This window comes from Phyllopteryx taeniolatus, chromosome 15 (assembly GCF_024500385.1).
Source record: "Phyllopteryx taeniolatus isolate TA_2022b chromosome 15, UOR_Ptae_1.2, whole genome shotgun sequence".
Classification (NCBI taxonomy): Eukaryota; Metazoa; Chordata; class Actinopteri; order Syngnathiformes; family Syngnathidae; genus Phyllopteryx; species Phyllopteryx taeniolatus.
The window spans coordinates 508,545-527,071 of record NC_084516.1 but is presented as its reverse complement, the minus strand read 5'-3'; the positions used below and the strand labels follow the sequence as shown (position 1 = coordinate 527,071).

At 44.3% G+C, this 18,527-nt stretch overlaps 1 protein-coding gene across 6 annotated transcripts in view; it reads right to left on the bottom strand.

The window, feature by feature from the left end:
* grk3 (G protein-coupled receptor kinase 3) overlaps nucleotides 1-18,527 on the bottom strand; it is a 48,543-nt gene that overhangs the window by 19,651 nt on the left and 10,365 nt on the right. For all 6 annotated transcript variants that reach the window (XR_009792165.1, XR_009792162.1, XR_009792163.1 and 3 more), the window contains exons 2-12: nucleotides 16,045-16,121; nucleotides 6,856-6,929; nucleotides 6,654-6,755; nucleotides 5,640-5,714; nucleotides 5,505-5,566; nucleotides 5,378-5,429; nucleotides 2,166-2,257; nucleotides 1,900-1,999; nucleotides 1,750-1,828; nucleotides 438-568; nucleotides 271-365 (exon numbers count right to left, since the gene is read on the bottom strand). Coding sequence is in view for 2 of the 6 variants with exons in the window: in XM_061800249.1 (XP_061656233.1) it covers nucleotides 271-365; nucleotides 438-568; nucleotides 1,750-1,828; nucleotides 1,900-1,999; nucleotides 2,166-2,257; nucleotides 5,378-5,429; nucleotides 5,505-5,566; nucleotides 5,640-5,714; nucleotides 6,654-6,755; nucleotides 6,856-6,929; nucleotides 16,045-16,121 (939 nt within the window). In the remaining 4 variants the exon portion in view is untranslated. The remainder of the gene's footprint in view (nucleotides 1-270; nucleotides 366-437; nucleotides 569-1,749; nucleotides 1,829-1,899; nucleotides 2,000-2,165; nucleotides 2,258-5,377; nucleotides 5,430-5,504; nucleotides 5,567-5,639; nucleotides 5,715-6,653; nucleotides 6,756-6,855; nucleotides 6,930-16,044; nucleotides 16,122-18,527) is intronic.

The following is an 18,527-nucleotide window of genomic DNA, read 5'->3' as shown; positions in this document are numbered from 1 at the left end:
TCAACTCGTCCGACTTCCAACGTTTTGTCATTTCTCTCCCTTGCGATTGACGTGACAAGCTGCAAAATTCGCTTGGAAACGTCCGCGGCAGCAAATGAGTTGAACAGACCGGAAATCCTTTTCTTAAGAAATAGGCAGTCAAATTGGAAGACGGCTCAGCGCACCCGCTCGCAGAGCGCGGCGAGTGTCGGCAACACCGCAGTTGCCCGAAGCCGCGAAGGAACACCCGTGCGCGCACTCACACACACACACACACACACAGGTACTCACACGCTGGCGTGAGGTTTCTTCTTGGAGAAGTCGCAGGCGAGGCCGAGGTCGGAGATTCGAACGTGGCCGTGTTCGTCCAGCAGGATATTGGCAGGCTGCGAATGACGGCCACAGATTAACCCGGGAACGGACTTGTCGTGCACGTGTGTGTGTGTGTGCGCTCGTACTTTGAGGTCTCTGTAGACCACGAAGCGGTTGTGCATGTGCTCCAGGCCCAGGATGATCTCGGCGGCGTAGAAGCGCATTTCCTTCTCGCTGAACACGCCGTGCTGCGACAGGTGGTAGTGAAGGTCGCCGCCTGCAAACACAACGCACGCGCAAACACACAAAAATCTTTCATCGGACAAATGAGGTAAAACAAAGCAACAATAGGTGTACGGAAAATATTTGGACTTTAATGACAGTTTAAAAAATACATTGTATTTATAATTATGTTGTCATAATAATTAATCAATGAATACAATTTCAAAAAATTTAATATACAAATGTGTCAGTATATTGAACTTTTTGAAGCTGTATTAAATATTTTATTGTAAATATATATATATACATATATATACAGTTTATCTTACAAATATTAGTATTTACTATAAGTTAACAAATACAAAAACCAAAAAGTTAAACATAGTCATTGTTGTTTGTCTTACTATTTTTTATTTTCTTGACAAAAACATACCATTTAAAAAATATAATTGTTTTATTTTACTTACAAAAAATGTACAATTATTTTATTTACAATAAATAAAATTAACCGATACAATTTCCCAATAGTTGTATTTTTATTTTATTGACAAAAGAATACATACGGCGATTGTTAAAGCTGTAACGATTCTGCATCCAAACCTGTGTCCTCTTTTCGTCCTTTCAACTGTGTTCTTCCATGCGACACGGAGCCACAAGGTCACGGTGCTACCAAACGTCATATCACGAATATTACTATTATTATGTTGTAAGATTTTCAGCTCGAAGATACATTTGTTCCAACTGCTTGTCGTGGGGACTATCTTTTTCCGCTTGGCCTGAAAGTAATCCGCTTTTTCTGAGCCGGACGTTCTTTTCTCCATCCTGACTGTCTGCTGCGTCGGCAAGCTGAGAACCCAGTCGCGGACGCCGGTGTCCGTGTCCGGCGACCTCAGCTTCTTCTCCACGCGTCAGAAATCGGGAAATGTATCAAATTGTGACCTTGGTGTATCGTTACAGCCCTAGTAATTGTTTCATGCTAATATATTTTATTTATGTACGATAACTAAACTATATCACGTAATTAAAAATGACTTATATAAGTAATGTTTCTTCATGTTGATATTTACAATAAAATCTACTGACAATTTATTTCATGAGCTAAATTAATAAATACAGTTGACTTTTTTTTTTTTTTTAGGAAATTAAAATAAAAAAAATTAAATAATACAATAAACAATGCGAGTGCCGTGTTGGTTTGAATTCATTCAAAATCCAATGTGTTGTTGCTACGGTTACCGTTCATGAGGTCCAGGATGAAGCAGAGCTTGTCGGGCGTGTGGAAGGCGTACGTCATGCACACGATGAACGGGCAGTCCTGCAACAGCCACAACGCCGCAAGTTAGCCCCGCCGCGCCGTCTCCGCGCTAACGGTAACGCGCGACTCACCCCCGTGCTGACGAGCGACAGCATGATCCGCTCGTTGAGCGCCAACGTCTCGCCCTGCTTCATCTTGATGCGCTTCTTGTCCAGACACTTCATGGCGTACCTGAAGGGGGGGCGCATGTGCATACAAACACATCCATGAATACAAATGTATGAACACACAAACACAAGAACACAAACGCGCACACTCAAACACACAAGACAAATGCACATATGCAAACGTGGGCGTGCCAGAGGCACTTCCTGCAACTTTCTGCGGGGGTGCTCACATCTTTCCCGTGTCGGCCTTCCTGCATCCGTAAACTTCGCCGAAGCCGCCGCGGCCGATGATGCGGTGGACGCTGAAGTCGTTCATGGTCAGCTGCACACAACAACAACACAGACACAAGCGCTACTTGACTTTCAAATGAAAGGCATTGGACACTTTATTTCCATCTAAGGAGGCTTTTATTGTGAAAGTTGTATTTCAAGGCAGCTGGCTGCGTCAAAATGACATTTCCTCTTTTACTTTCAAATCTATTTCATCAAATCACAAAAGTTCAGAAGGAATTTTAGCAGGAAGAGGACTTTGGATTTCCAACAAATCAAGCTTTTATTATGAAAGTGGACTTTCGATGCAGTAGCTCAAGAATGTAGCAGTTCCTCTTTTATCTTCAAATGAAAAGCCTCTAGTGTCTCCCAGGATACTATTTCCATCAAAGCAGACTTTTCTTGTGAAAGTGGACTTTGAATGCAGCACTCAGTGAACATGACATTTTCTCATTCACTTGAAAATTAAAACAGGGCTCTACACTAACTTTTGCACAAGTCGCACTGGTGGAAACTATGGTATGCCGTGGTCATGCTGTTCCACCACAAAAAATGGTGAGACCAAATCATGTGCAAATCAGTTGGTGGCACCATTTTTTGAGGCGGTACAGCATGACCATGGCATACCACAGTTTCGATTGACAGCGACTCGAGATATGATATTTGCAAAAAAAAAGTAGTTTGTCCGCAACAAGCAGCAGCAGACAAAACAGGTCAATTATTAAAATAAAAAAAATAATTATATTCGATCGTTTGTCCGACTGAGAGGAGCCACTTCCTCTCGTGAGGGCTCCTCACCCTAACTTTCCCCTGGGAAAAGTTCCCATTTCATTTTGAGCTTTACCACAACCATATGATTGACATACATTTAAAAAGGATTGCATAAGTGTACCACCACCATATAAAAGTACCGTTTATGATTATTCACACCATTTTGCAAAGTATTGACAAGCAAAACAAATCAATATACCTATTTAAAATCATAGTCCCAAACAGAACATGGATAAATCATTACTACAGCAATTATTACACTTTTTTTTTTTTAATGATAGTTTGTTTTCCTATACAATCCTCTTTAAAGGAGTCTGGGCTTTTTAACTTTGCACATGCAGTATCTGTATTTTTCTATGCTATAAACAAGGTTTAGAAAGACAGACAGACAGATTTGTTAGCTTCATAACAAAGTTATTAAAACCTTTGCACATGGCTGTGTATGTTATAATGAGTGAAATGAAAACGACAGACAATCTTTGCGGTCAGCGGTAAATTATGAGCCGTCCAGAACTCTCAGGTCTTCTTTTATCAGTAAGAACTAAAACTCACAGTGAAGCATTCTCTTATTATTACGCACAATGTATACACACAGTGCCACGAAAAAGTATTGGTCAACTTTGTCAAATTCTTATATTTTTGCATAGTTTCCCCACTTTAATGTTTAAGATCATCAAACAAATGTAAATATCAGACAAATATAACCCAAGTGAACTTAGAATGCTGTTTTAAATGGTGATTTAATGTATTAGTGCCTCGAGCAGACGACAGGATTTTAGCCCCGATCTTGGCCCGATTAGCTATCGCGGGCGATTTTCCAGATCGGGACCGACAAAACTTTTTGTGGTGTGACATAATCCATGCCCTACGATGTCAAAATGAAAAATCTAGCAAGTTAGATTTTTGGGGCTATCGTCTGTGTAGTGTGACATATCGACGACAACTCTCTAACAGCGCACCTTGACGTTGACCAATAGGATTGCGTATTGTGTCCGGCGCATCGCCTCCCGTGCTTCCTGTTGTCAACATACTTGCGCACAAACCAATGATTAACGAAACCTGAGAGCACGATTCGACAGAACACCGGCATGTTTACGTACAATCGCTAGTGCTAGCACTAGCTTGCTAAGCTACATCGAGCGAGCTGTATCGTATTAAAAGTACATGAACATACCTCAAGCAATCTTTGAATGAACGTCCTCTCCCGAGCACCGGTGATGACCACCGCACATTTTTCCTCATTTCGCTCCACACAATACATTGGCCCGAACCATTGTTGATGTCGTTGCCATGGTAACGAGCGTAGCCGGTGGCGTTGACCAGTGACACGTTCTCTGGTTCCGCCTCTCCAACAGTGTTTGCTTTGACAATATAAAGCCCACTGCTCGTAAAAGACAGGATACGGTGGTATCGGAATACACGTGTAGTGTTGCCACTGTATGACCGAGATACGGCGAGATTTTATGGCAGTCGTCTGACTGTGCAATCGTTAAAGACCAAATCTGTCTTGTAGTCTGATTCAGGCATATGGAAAAAAAACTACTCCAAGTTACTTGGCCCTGTGTGAAAAAGCAATCCCCTCCTAAACCTATGAACTTGGAGCCGCTCTAGTACGACAATAGACAAAAACCTTTTGACAAACACTTCTGAAACATAAAAACACACTACGGCGAATCACCTAGCCTCTAGCAATTTCATTGCAAGAAGGAAGAAGCTGTTGGAACGTCTGCTGCTTTTAGTTTGCATTGATCGATTGCGCCTACCTGCGGGGACGAGCAGTTGGACAGCCTGAGGGACCCGCATGCGCACACACACACACACACACACGCATAATCTTTCTGTTTACCTATACTTTTTCGTGTATTTTAACAATTTCGTTTTTTATTTTTTCTTAATAACATTTTAATTTTGCTTTTATCGATTTTATTGAAAGGTCAGCTGTTAGTAATTACTATTATTATTATTGTTGTTATTTTAACAGATTGTACTTGTTTACCAATTGTATCCAAACTAGTGTTTCCTCAGTGCAAATTGCTGAAAGATATCGCTTCAGTTTCCTTCTTCCAGCGCTCTTACACACTATGCTGTGTGTGAAAGAAAGGGTGTGTGAGGGCGATCCGTAGTATGTGCGCATCTGTTTTTTTGCGTCATGGCATTGAGTTTGTTTACTTACCTTGATTTTATTGTGTAAAGCACTTTGTGCTACATTATAAATGTATGAAAAGTGCTAAAGAAAGTCTGATCGATTGATTGATTGATTTAAAGCATCTTACAGGACAGTATTTCAAAGAAGAAGAAGCCGCATGAACATGACGTTTCCTGTTATACTTTCAAATTAAAAGTCTCCAGCATGTGGCAGGTAGGACACTATTTCCACTTTTGGTGGACTTGCTGTACTCACGTGTATGTTGAGCTCCACATTCTTCCACTGGCAAAATCTCGTAAACTTGTCGCTGTATGTGAGAGAACGAAGGGGCGGGGTCAGTTAGCGACTAATGTGGCTAACGTAGCTAACAGTCTCCTCTCACCTCTCAATGAACTTGAGGAAGATTTTCCCTCGCAAGCTGTCACAGATCTCCATGATGTACGGCTGTCGGGGGTGTGGGGGTGTTAGCACCTTAGCATAATGCCCAACGGAGGGTTGGAAGTGTTACGTGGTCTACCTGGAAGAGTGTGGGGGGCACCTGCTTCTTGGCCAGATGACTCTGGACGTGGTCCACAGCTTTTTTGGAGAAAGGCTGTGAGGGAAACCAAAGCGCAAAAGTCACAACAGGCACAAAAATCAACAACAACACCAATGACGACAACGGTGTTTGACCAGCCAGGCCTTTAGACAAGGACCAGTACCAGGCACATATCGAGGGTAAGGGCCAGGGCCAAGACCCATGGCAAGGGCCAGGGCCACGGCAAGGGCTAGGAGTCAGGACCAGGTTCAGGGCAAGTATCAGGACCCGGGCAAGGACCAAGACAATAAGTAGGGCTAGGGCAAGGACTAGAGCTAGAACCTAGACAAAGACCAGGACAAGGGCTAGGTCTGGGGCCAGGACTATGACCAAGACAAGGACCAGATTCAGTGCAAGTACCAGGACCAGGGCAAGGACCGGGACCAGGACCAAGACAAGGGGTGGTGCTAGAGCTAAGACTAAAGCTAAGGCTAGACCGGAACAAGGACTTGGACATTGTACAGCAGCAGACTACGTGATAAATGTTGTTGATAAATGACCAGGGGTAAGGTCTAGGGAATAGACTAGTGCTTGAACCTAGTCCAGGACCAGGACAAGGACCCGGTTCAGACCAAGTACCAGGACCAAGACAAGTGAGAGTGCTAGGACTAGGCCCAGGACCTGGGGTAGGGCTTGGACTAGAGCTAGGAAAATAACTGGGACCAGACCAGGGTTAGGTCTAGACTAGGACAATTAGTAGGTTCAGGACAAGGACCAGAACCAGGGAAAGGCAGTGGGTAGAGCTTGGACTAGCACAAGAACCCAGAAAAGAACAATGGCTAGAACTAGGACAAGACCCAGGTTTTGAGCAGGGACCAGGACCACGGCAAAACAAAAGTTATAGATAGAGCTAGGGCGAGAATGAGGACAAGGACCAGGGCTAGAACTAAGACAAGGGCTAGGTCTAGGAGTACAACGTGGACCAGGACTAGGGCAGCACTGGCGTGTCCTCACATGCGAACACGACAGCAGTTCCTTCATGATGTATCCGTCGTAGATCTGCCGACTGCGACTGAGTCTTTCCTCCTCGGAGTCCAGCTTCTCGTAGTCTTTGATCTGCGGGGACGAGACCAGAATGGAGATGGGAAGTCAGCGCCGGGTCACTTCCTGTCCCAAGCCGAGCCAGAACCAAGAGAATGAAGACCGATCCACTGACATCTTCGTAGAACTTGAGCTGCGGGACGGCCTCGTCGATTTCGTTCAGACAAAAGTCCTTGAAGAGCAGGAAGCCTGCGCAGAGATCGAATGACATCATCAGTATGTGACACACACACACACACTTCCTGTTGACCTGTGATTGACAACTGCTGGCAGGAAGTAACCCTTCTCATATCAGCACGCGTGCACACAATAATATCGCCAAATGCATGTACGCACACAAACAAAAACCCTCAAAACACACAAATGCACAAAAACACCCATGCACACAAACAGAAATACATGCATACACGTAGACACGCACAGAAAAACAAACAACACGCATGTACGATTGCACATGCGCATAAATGCCTAAATGATGCTAAAATAATCTTAATGTTTTCACAACCCTAACCGAAATAGCCACACACACACAAATGCATATAGACTTACACACAAACGCACACACAGACGCATAAAAGCCTAAATAATGCTGCTTGTTATCGTCTTAAAAACAAAATAATGCCAGACATGCACGCACGCATACATGCACGTGCCGAAGATGCAAAATGTTTGAATTGTTATTGCTGTGAAAATAGCCGCACGCACGCACACACACACGCACGCACGCACACACACACACACACACACCCCAAAATGTCGACGAGAGGTTATCTGGGCAAAGGGGGCGGGACTAATAAAAAGATCACACATCGCCGACAGAGACGAGACGTGCTGTTGCCATGGCAACTACCTCCACGAGGACGGGGCGCGCGTGTGTGAGCGTGAGAGAGAAAATAAGAGGCGCAACAATGGCAGAAACAGCCAACTAGACTGCGGCGTCACGTGACGACACTCGAGGGCGCCAGCGCACTCAAAATAAATGAAGAAGAAGGATGAAGAGGAGAAGGAAGGATGTAGAGAAGAAGAAGAAGGATGTCTTCAACATCCTGTGCGTTGCTTGTCCTAACGGGTGCCAAACGTATGACCCGCAGGTGACAACCGGCCCAACCTGTAGGGACAGACCGCGATTTCTCGATAAAAGCAACTGTTGCTGCTAATTTGGTCCACTGGAGGGCGTACATACAACCACTGACTTTCCTTTTTCACTTTCAAATTAAAAGCCTCTGTCATCTCAAAGGATATTATTTTCACCAAATCAGGCTTTTATTCTGAAAGTGGACGATGGATGTAGCACTCAGTGAACGTGACATGTTCTCATTCACTTTCAAATTAAAAGCCTGTTTATTTCCACCGAGCAATGCTTTCATAATGAAGGTTTAGCAGGAAGCTGACTTTCAATGCAACAGAAGCTCCGTGAACATGTTACGTCTAATTTTCAAATTAAAAGCCTCGAAGAGGAAACTATTACTACTACTATAAACTCTATTCTCTATCCGACTGTACATCACACATCCTACATCTTGTCTCTTTTGTCCTAGACTACATGTCCTTTGTCCTACTTCCTGTTTAATCCAAATTCCGCCCCCCTCGTCTGGCAGTTGACCTCTGTCCTCCACCTTCAAGCACAACAATCTACACGCGGACAAACCTTCGAGCGATCGCTCGACCGGTATGGATTTTTGGAGGCTGATTCCCATATTTGGCAGAGCAAAATTCTGATAACCGATTCATCAGACGATTAATTTAAAAAACAAACAAGGAATAGAATAACTTCTTTTGTGGTTGTGTAGCATGACAGTAAAGATATGAATTCAAGGCAGAACACGCAACAGTTTTACAAGACATTGCCCTTCAGTATTTCTTTTAAGTTTACAACGGCGACAAAAATCAGCTAAAACTGTGGGGTAAATTTTGGTTTCTTTATGTTCAGTTGAATCTTTGTCTTATGTTGTAATGTGTAAACGAAAAATTTGCAAAAACAAAAAGGGCTCAAATACACCAGACGATTAATCGGTCGGCCCCTAACTGTAAGACGTCCACATTCAAAAATAGACATCATAAAAAAAAATTCAACAAAAGTTTGGTTGTCATCAAATCACATTTTTGAAGAATTCCCTTCAGGCATCGCCACAAACTGCTCGGGTCAAACATGACGCTTGTGAAGAAAAGTCCTTTTCCGTTTCTTCCGATGTGCACACACACACACACACACACGCACCCACACGCATCACAAGTGGACAAGCAGCTGCAGCAAGCTACACATTTCCACTGTTTGCTGTCCAAAAATAAAAAGAGACGCTTCTGTGTTGCATTATACATACGCTAACCTTTTACTACTGGATGTGTGTGTGTGTGTGTGTGTGCGCGCGTATGTGTGTTCCTCACTCAAGTGCAAACAAGGCTTTCTGGCCGTGGTCAAGATATAGCAGCACACAAAGTGCCTCTCGTTTCTCATAGCTAGCTGGCTGATAGCCTAACGTTAGTGGGTCATGCACGCACGCGTCCTTCTGATGGTAAAGGCGCTCCTCGCTCGCTCGCTCGCACGCACGCACGCCCACTTGTTGAAAGCCGGCAGGTTGTTGGAGACGCATCCCGGCGTCACGTCTGTATTTGGAAATATTTTGATTTTACTGTGAATATTTGTATTGACGGCTATGTGCCCTGCAATTGGCTGGCGACCGGTTCAGGGTGTACCCCGCCTCGCGCCCGAAGATAGCTGGGATAGGCTCCAGCAGCCCGCGACCCTAGTGAGGAGAAGCGGATGACTGGTTAGAGCAACTGCCTCACAATTCTGAGGACCATGGTTCAATCCCCGGCCCCGCCTGTGTGGAGTTTGCATGTTCTCCCCGTGCCTGCGTGGCTTTTCTCCGGGCACTCCGCTTTCCTCCCACATCCCAAAAACATGCGTGGTAGGTTAATTGAAGACTCTAAATTGCCCGTAGGTGTGAATGTGAGTGTGAATGGTTGTTTGTTTATGTGTGCACTGCAGTTGGCTGGCAACCAGTTCAGGGTGTGCCCCGCCTCCTGCCCGAAGATAGCTGGGATAGGCTCCAGCACTCCCGCCACCCTTGTGAGGATAAGGGGCTTGGAAAATGGATGGATGGATATTTGTATTGACATATTTTTCTTCATCGAGGAAAAAAAAAACACCAAATATGCAGAATTAATAACAGTAAATGACAAAAAAATAAAGCCAGTGACGAGCAAGCGCATTAGGGTGGCGCACTATCGCCCTCTATTGACCAGCTGCCACCGCTACACGTGTTTGCTCACGTTATTTGCGCTTCGAAGCACTTGGACTTGACGGATGATCGAGCGCACATTTAGTTGGCCGTGAAGGTGCCACGACGGCCGAGCGCCGCCGGAGGCGCAGCTCCCCAGGAGGGGTGCATTGTGGGAAATACTCGGGGATAGAAGAGTCTGGCCCGATTTGGCGCCCCTCTTCTTCTTTTCAGATTGTTGCTTTTTTCCCCATTAATCAATTTCATTTCCCACCGTTGACGAGCTAAAGCGGCAGCGCACGCAAGCACTTTCTTCCGTTGCCGTCACCGTGGCAACTGCAGTTGCCTGGCAACACACAACTCTCCATCATCCATTCCACAAATCTGACAGATGGAGAGGAAGCATGCCGAGGCGTGACGACAAGAAGAGGAAGAAGAAGAATTTTGGACTGGGTGGGATTTGGAAAAAGGCCCTTCATCTATAAAAGAAAATGAAAAAAAACATTTTGCTACAACATTACTAAGACGACGATGACGACAAACAAGAACAAGGAAAGAAGAAGAAAAAGACAGCACCCTGTGTATTTAAAAAAAGTACATAGCTTTGCCTTACGAAAGTACGCTTAGGTTAATGCTAACAAACAATGCAAAATCCCATCGACGGGCTAACACAAAACGGTGGCGCAGCTCCTGGAGACAGACAAAAGCCACAGGCATATATTCTTTATCTTCTGAGGATTCTGGAGCATTTGTGACCGACTCCTTCATGTAGGCCATAGATGTCAAACTGGTGGCCCTGGGGTCAGATCCAGCCCACCACATCATTTTATGTGGCCCGCGAAAGTAAAATCAAAATCAGTAATTGTGTTCTGCTGTAATACCATTGAGCAAGCATTTCTTTGTTACCAATCCCACTTTGAAAAGAAATGGAATAGTTGAAAAACATGTTTTTATACGCGTCTGATTTCAAAACTGGTTATTCATCAATGTGTTGTGTATACTGTAATTAGAGTATATGAGGTAATCCTTCATTTATATGGGTCCACAATCATACGGCCCTCCGAGGGAAGTCATAACTGCGATGTGGCCTGTGACAAAGATAAGTTTGACACCCCTGAAGTCGGCAGTAGCCGCCATACACCCGAGGCATGTCTTTATAGCATTGACAGGACTTTAAAAACAACACAAAGACATTTAAACATTGTATATTGAGCGAGAGCAAGAGCAATAGATCATTTTGGACATTTGCGGACGTAAAGGGGGAAGGGTGCGCGTGAAGGAGGACGCTGAAGGCACGCCCCAAGTAGGTATATAGCGCCGGTATGTGCCATGTGCAAAACAACATCGGTTTGGCTAAGGACCCCCGAAAATGGCACCTACGAAGAGACACGCTTACGTATGCGTAAGCTACTAGCGTAGCCACAGCTGCCCCGCAGGGGCCAGTCTGACGGAAGTGTGGCTGCCATTCTGCACCTACGGGCCCTCCGACCGCATTCGTTCGTAGGCAACGCGGGTTAAGTGTCTCGCCCAGTGACGCCATGCGCTCGGACGGGGTTACGAACAAAATATGAGCTCTCAGCTGAAGGAGGCTCGCATTAGCTTGGTTTCAAATAGCAGTCCGGATATTCAAGAGAGCGCCAAAAAAACGTCGGTGTCGGTGAGAGCAGCAGATCCAATTTGAGAAAGTTGATCCGACAGCGTGAAAGTAGGGATGCCACAAAATTCACGTGGCCCAATGGTTAAGATCATCGCCTGCCACCGTGGGGGAGCTAGGTTCAAAACCCCGACTGGACCATCCGCCAACATCCCCCGGACTCACGGCTGTGGTGTCCTTGAGCAAGACACTGATACCCCGAAATGCTCCCCGGGCGCTTCAGCTGCCCCCTGCTCCAGTGTGTTCCACTAACATGTGTATGTGTTCACTGTGATGGGTTAAATGCAGAGAACAAATTTCGTGTGCATGCATGCATGTTCATGACAATAAAAGATGATTCTTCTTCTTCAAATTAAAAGTGCCTCGATATCATCGTAGCGTTGTCTCGGCATAAAATAACGAGCCGTTGTACTTAGAATGTAGTTTTGTGCCATCTGTACGTTGACAAATTGTTGAAGCATATTGTAGCAGTATCACTCTTTATTGGTGTACTAGTGAGTCAAAGGTCACGGGTGAATGAACATCACATGGAGAGGGAATAACTATTCAAACTCCCGTGAAAACATATTCTTCCGCAATTCCATTAGTCCCAAAAATGAAAGCGTAAAATAGGTCCACTCCATATCACTAAAAAAAATAAATCGTCTTACATTCTTCCCTCACTTCAAATGTAACATCTACATTTTAAATCAAAACATATCACAGAGGTGGCTCAGGAAAATAAATCCTTTTACAATATCACTAAGCGGAGGAAAAGAAACAATGTGGGAGTTGCGTGATTTTATTGATTGTTTCTAAACCTGCGTTGCCTTTAAGAGTGTACCTGCCTTTCTGACGACTTCAACTTTGGACTCAAGCAAATAAATCACGGTTAGGTGGCCGTCATTTTTAATGTTAGCTCGAATAGCAGCAATTTATAATGTTATAAAGTGAAAGAAAATATAACAATAAATGCTGTTTTTTAGTGAACAGACAATTTCTCGATGGACAGTTTTGTCATTGTGAGCATCCCATGATTATTGCTGCAACAATATTAGCGTTTTGTAAACATTGGATGGACGGGGACAGAAGTGTGACGTAATGTATGATTTATGAAGATGTCTTTTTAACAAAAATGCACAGAAACTACTGAAGTCTTGGTTTTCTTTGCTTTTGACTCACTTTTTTCACCCAAAAAGCCTATTTTTCTGCTTTTTGCTCACAAAGTGGTTTTTCAATGGAAAAAAAGCTGTTTTTTTCTGCTTTTTGCTCATAAACTGGTGTTTTCCACCAACAAAAAAAAGCTCATTTTCTCAGCTTTTTACTTTTTAACTGATGTTTTTCACCGAAAAAAGCTAGTTTTCTCTACTTTTTGCTTATAAACAGGTGTGTTTAACCAAAAATCTGTTTTTCTCTCTGCTTTTTGCTCACAAAGTGGTGTTTTTCACCCAAAAAAAAGTTTGCTTCCTCTCCTTTTCCTCCTAAACTGGTGTTTTTCACAACAACAAAAAAACATTTTCTCTGGTTTTTGCTCGAATTGGTTTTTCAACCGAAAAAAAGCACTTTTTCTCTGCTTTTTACTCACAAAGTGGGGTTTTTCAAAGAAAAGAAACCCTCACTTTCTCTGCTTTTTGCTCACAAACTGATGCTGTTGGTGAAAGCAACCCATGCTCTACTGTCCTAAGAATGAAAAAAGCTAGAAGCAAACTTTTCTTTGGCAGGATCGGTGCGCTTATTGCCAGAACACAAAAATCTACATATTACGATCCTCCACGACGCTGGAAACCGTCTGGCGGGCGAACAGTTAACTTGATGTGGCCTAGCATGTACTATTAGAGAACCGACTACTTCCTTGTTCTTGAACGGTGACGACCAGACGTGTGCCACCTTGTTGATTCGATCAAGGGTGACTGATGAAGAAGACGATGATCACGCGGGCATGACCCTTTTGATTCCAATTTTGTCTTTTTAGCTGCATGTGCCTACTTTTTTTCTGTTATTCGGGACCAGACGACTTCCTGGTTAACAGAGCGAACAGATGGGTCGAACCATTTTAGTGGCGGAGGGTGTGTGGATCCAAACTTTTACCGTATTTGTCCTTTGTTTAGTATCTATTTATGTTTCTATGAATGTTTTATGGAACTTATCTTGTAAAAAGTGCAAAAAAATTACTTAAGCATTTTACGGCATCGTAAAACAAACTTGTGAGTCAGTTAAGTGTGGCACACTTCAACTTCCTGTTGTGGGACCCATTACAAAAGCGGAAACCCACACGCACGCATGCAGTCAGAATTAAGGCCGCCTATTCTCGGGGGGGCTGACGAGTGTCCGGGGGTTGTGGGTGAGTGGTGGACTCGAGAGGGTGACGTAGACGAAGAAGAGTAAGTACCGCTGCCGCCGGCGAGGCAGCCGCGTTCCCCTGGCGCACTTCCTGTCGCGGGAGGAAGTGCGTGCGGAGCCGCAGCTTCCTCCGGGCTAGCGTTAGCATCCGGCAAGCGAGTGCCACACTTTTGAACTTCTTGATTCAACTGGGATTTTGTTATATTGACAATTGCTGTTCCTGCTGTGCACGTCTCGACCTCCAAGGTGCAGTGCGGTGCACGCAGTGAGATACACTTGCAGTAACTAAGAAAGTAGAAGTCAAGATCGAATATTGTTACTGTAATTTGTTTTTCACAGAATTTGAATAATATATGCCAGAGAATATTGTTATATATATACAGAGTTTGTGGACCGATATTCCTTATTTTGAGAGCGATAAGAGCTGCGAGTTCAATGGTGTTTTTCATTCATTGTGTTAACTTTGAGCTAGCGATTTTTATGAACAAAAACAAAGAAAGAAATGAAGTCTGATGTATTTGTACATTTAATATGTGTAATTATTTTTTTACGTGTGTTTTAGTTTTATAGTGAACTTCAAATGGAGTGGCAATAAAGGACTTTAAGCAAGCAACCTTCACTCTTAAGGCTTCTTTATACTGGCACGGGCAGAGGTTAGGACAGGCGCTGACGTCACTACGGCTGTCCCGCGCGTAGTTGGCCTTTACACGCGCGCGCAGTTTTGAAAATGTACTGCAGTTCACCTCCTAGTCGGGGGTGTCGCTACGGCTGCTATTGGATAGGACACAACACGGTGGAAGTTTCCATTTCCGGTAGCCGTTTTTCCTTTCCTTTCCGTAACAAGGAACAAAGCAACAACAATGGCGACCGTGGAACAGGGTCTGCTAGAACAAAAGGACCTAGATGACCAGATGATACGTTTAATGATGCTGCAAAATCGATCGAGAAGGCGGCGGTGTAGATGGTATGTAGAACCGAGGGGCACGCTGAGTACGTCTTTACAGCATGTGACTAAAACGGAGCAATCACGAGAGATGATCTCCGTGGCGTTCTACGCGCAGCAACAATTTTTGATGTGTGCGCGTCAAGCTACGCAGAGGGGCCGTGCGGGCCAATTCGTCGGTCACGTTATGGAATGCAGGCGTTGTCGGCCGCGCGAGCGCGGTAGTATAGAGACGCCTTTCCTCCTTGTTGCTACTATGCTAGTAGCTTAGCAGCTGCTGTTGTGATCGCTATCCGGGCGCTGCTGGATACGGAATAGACTGCTTCCAGAAGAGTGGTCAACTTGGAGATTTCGTTTTTTTGCTGACATTGAACAGATGACGCCCCTAATAGTAATTGTTTCTAAATTGTATTTTTGGATTGATATTTTCAAACTGTCAATGCCAAAATGTCTTGACCGTTAAGTGTCCCAAATGAACTTTGAGGAATTGCAACATGTTTAGTGAAGATAGCGATGACATGTTCGTATCTATCGGATTTTCTCCTTTTCCATGAAAACACAAACGCACCTTGGTGTACAAAGAGTTCCTTTTCCAATGTTTTTTTTTGTGTGCTTCTTTTACAAATGTCACTCAAGCAGTCTTTTGCGTTAATGCCACCGGTGGGAGCCTGATGACGGTGTTGCAATACACCAGAGGGATCTGTGTTGAGGCTGCCATTTTACCTTCACACAATAGCAGACAGCAAAATAAAATGCTGTTATTTATTTATGAGATATGAATGAATATGTATGAATTTGTGAAAGTGTGGCAACTTGCATGTCTTTTCCGTTATGCACTTTTGTCTTAAAATTGAAGCGGTTCTCACTGTTTTATGATTTTTCCTGTACAAGTTGAAGAAATCTCGTTGTTCAGATGACATTTGCATCGGACTGCCATGAAACTAACTTATTTAGCTCTTGATTGTCTTTACTGTTACGGCCTACAATTTTCAAGAACTTTCGGAAAATAAGACTTCAAACGTGGCAGTTTCAGGATGGGAGACATTTACACATCAAGGCAACATAAAAAAATGGCCAAATTAGAATTTGTGTCTTTACTGTTACTCGTGGCATGATTTGAAAACGAGAGGCCCCCTTCCTCGTGACTCATGCTTGCCGCGTACTCACCGATCTTCTGGTTGAAGATCTTGTCGAAGGCGAGCTCGTCGCGCTCCTCCAGATATTTCTGCATCACGCTGCGGATGCTGAGGACACAAAGCGGGACGGGCGTCAGTCAGGCATGAGCGTCGCCATCGTCGGACAACTGTTTAGCACATGTGCCTCACAGTTCTGAGGACCGGGGTCCAAATCCGGCCTCGCCTGTGTGAAGTTTGCATGTTTAATCCGATTTCATGTCAGTCAGTCAGGGAAAAAAGCGTTTGTGTCTTTTTATACAAAGCCGTGACTGTATCTGCTGTCCCTGCTGTACGCGCCTTGGCCTCTTAGGGGCAGTGTGGTGCGATGCATGCATAAAGCTGCATATTTAGTCAGCAGAAAAGAAGAAAATGAGAAGTCACAATAAAACTTCAATGAACTTGTTTTTCACAGATTAGAAAGAATATATGCCTTTGAGTATTGTTATATAGTCTGTCTCTATGTGTTACTACGGCATTTGTGTGTGTGTATTCATTATTTGAAGGTAAATGTATCCTGTGATCTAATGCTCATGTTAGCTAGCCAGTCAATAGGGTTTTCCATTGACTGTTAGCATAAGCTGGTGATTGGTAACATTGTCTGTCTTGTATTGAAATATTCATTGTGTGTAATTCTTTTTGTTTGACAGTAAACATCATCATCAATAAACAGCTTAACGCACGCTCGGGGAGGGCAGAGGAACACGCGACAAACGCTTGATACAAATAACACAGGGTGCGTTTGCAACCCGGGAACTTGCATAAACAACCCGCGCCAAAATAATCCTTTTTCTTCAATTATTACATATTTACGATCGTTAGAAGCAAAACATTTCATTACATTACATTTCGATAAATCGCCCAGCCCTACTAGTTTTGTCTGACTTCTGATCTCACTATGAGTCTCTCTCTGTCTCTCTCTTTGTCACCCTCTCCCTCCATCTCTCTCACTCTGTCGCTCCTTTGCTTTCTGTCTCTTCTTTCCAACTTTCAAACACAAGTGGTCGAGGCAGACGGCTGCCGCCCACACCGAGTCTCGGGTCTGCTGGAGGTTTCCTCCCAAGTTTTTCCTGGCCTCCATCGCCTGGTGCTTGCTCACGTGGTCTTCAGTTGGTCTCGGTCTTAGACCTGCTCCATGCCATGTGGAAAGTCCCACAAAAGGACTTTTCTCTGGACTTGGCGCGGGCTGGAGCCTCTCCCAACTGACTTTGGGCGAGAGGCGGGGTATTACCTGAACTGGTCGCCAGCCAATGGTAGAGCACATAGAAACAAACAACCATTCGCACTCACATTCACACCTACGGGCAATTTAGAGACTTCAATCAACCTAGCGCGCATGTTTTGGGGATGTGGGAGGAAAGCGGAGTGCCCGGAGAAAAGCCACGCAGGCACGGGGAGAACATGCAAACTCCACACAGGCGAGGCCGGATTTGAACCCACAAACTCACAACTGTGAGGCAGATGTGCTAACCAGTCGTTCACCGTGCCGGCGTATGTAACTTATTGGATGCGCCTCTAGAGTAGCGGAAGTTAAATCAAGTGCGGCGCTCGCTTCCTCTTTTGCGCTTGTCCCCAGTCATTGCGTTTTTGAGGACGTTCTCCTGCCTTATTTATGTTTGTAAAAGAAAATGGTGGCTTGCCCAGCTGATGCAGAATGTAAACCGTTCGGCCCGCGTACGTTCCCGACAATACGTTCGCCATAAGTGTTGCGCAATAACAGCCCAAAGCAAGAGTGCAGTTGCGTCATCCGCGGCTGTGTAAACGCCACGCACGTTTCAATATTGACACATTAAACCCGTTACGCAGGTTCAACGTCAAGCCGGCAAGTCGCACGAGATTCACTATAATCAGTCCAACGACACAATATAATCAAGTACATAAAGTTAAATATGTACTTCCTGTAATAACTATTATTACATCAATATTCTTAAGTACTTATTCAATTTGCTGGCCATTCCGTTTGTCATTTGACCATTTTGGGTTTGAAACGAGCAGAAGGAAAGTTGCATCTTGCTAGCTAGTTCGCCTTCTCCACACCACACTACCACATTTGTGGAAAAACATATTCTGACTTTCAGCGCATCTAAAAGGTTTACACACTCCAGTTCAAATGCCAGCTTTTTGGGATAAAACAAAAATGATAATTAATTAATAATTAATGTGACCTTTAACTTGTACCACTCAAGAGGGGAAAAAAAGATTGCGATTTAATGTGGCTGCACAAGTGTTGACAACCTCTTCACTAGAGATGTGGCTGTGTGTCACATTCAAGCTCATGTGAAATGGGAGTCAGCAAACACCTTCCACCAAAACGCTACGAGAGTTAAACCGACAGGGCGGGTACAAAAGTCCAACAGAAGTACCATGAAATCAAGACCACCTTGTAAAGCTAGGCACTCATGGAGTGGGGTGAGTTGGTCCACGTTATCGGGTTGGCAGAGATACAAATGTGGCTGTCATCAGCATTGCAAGGGGAAG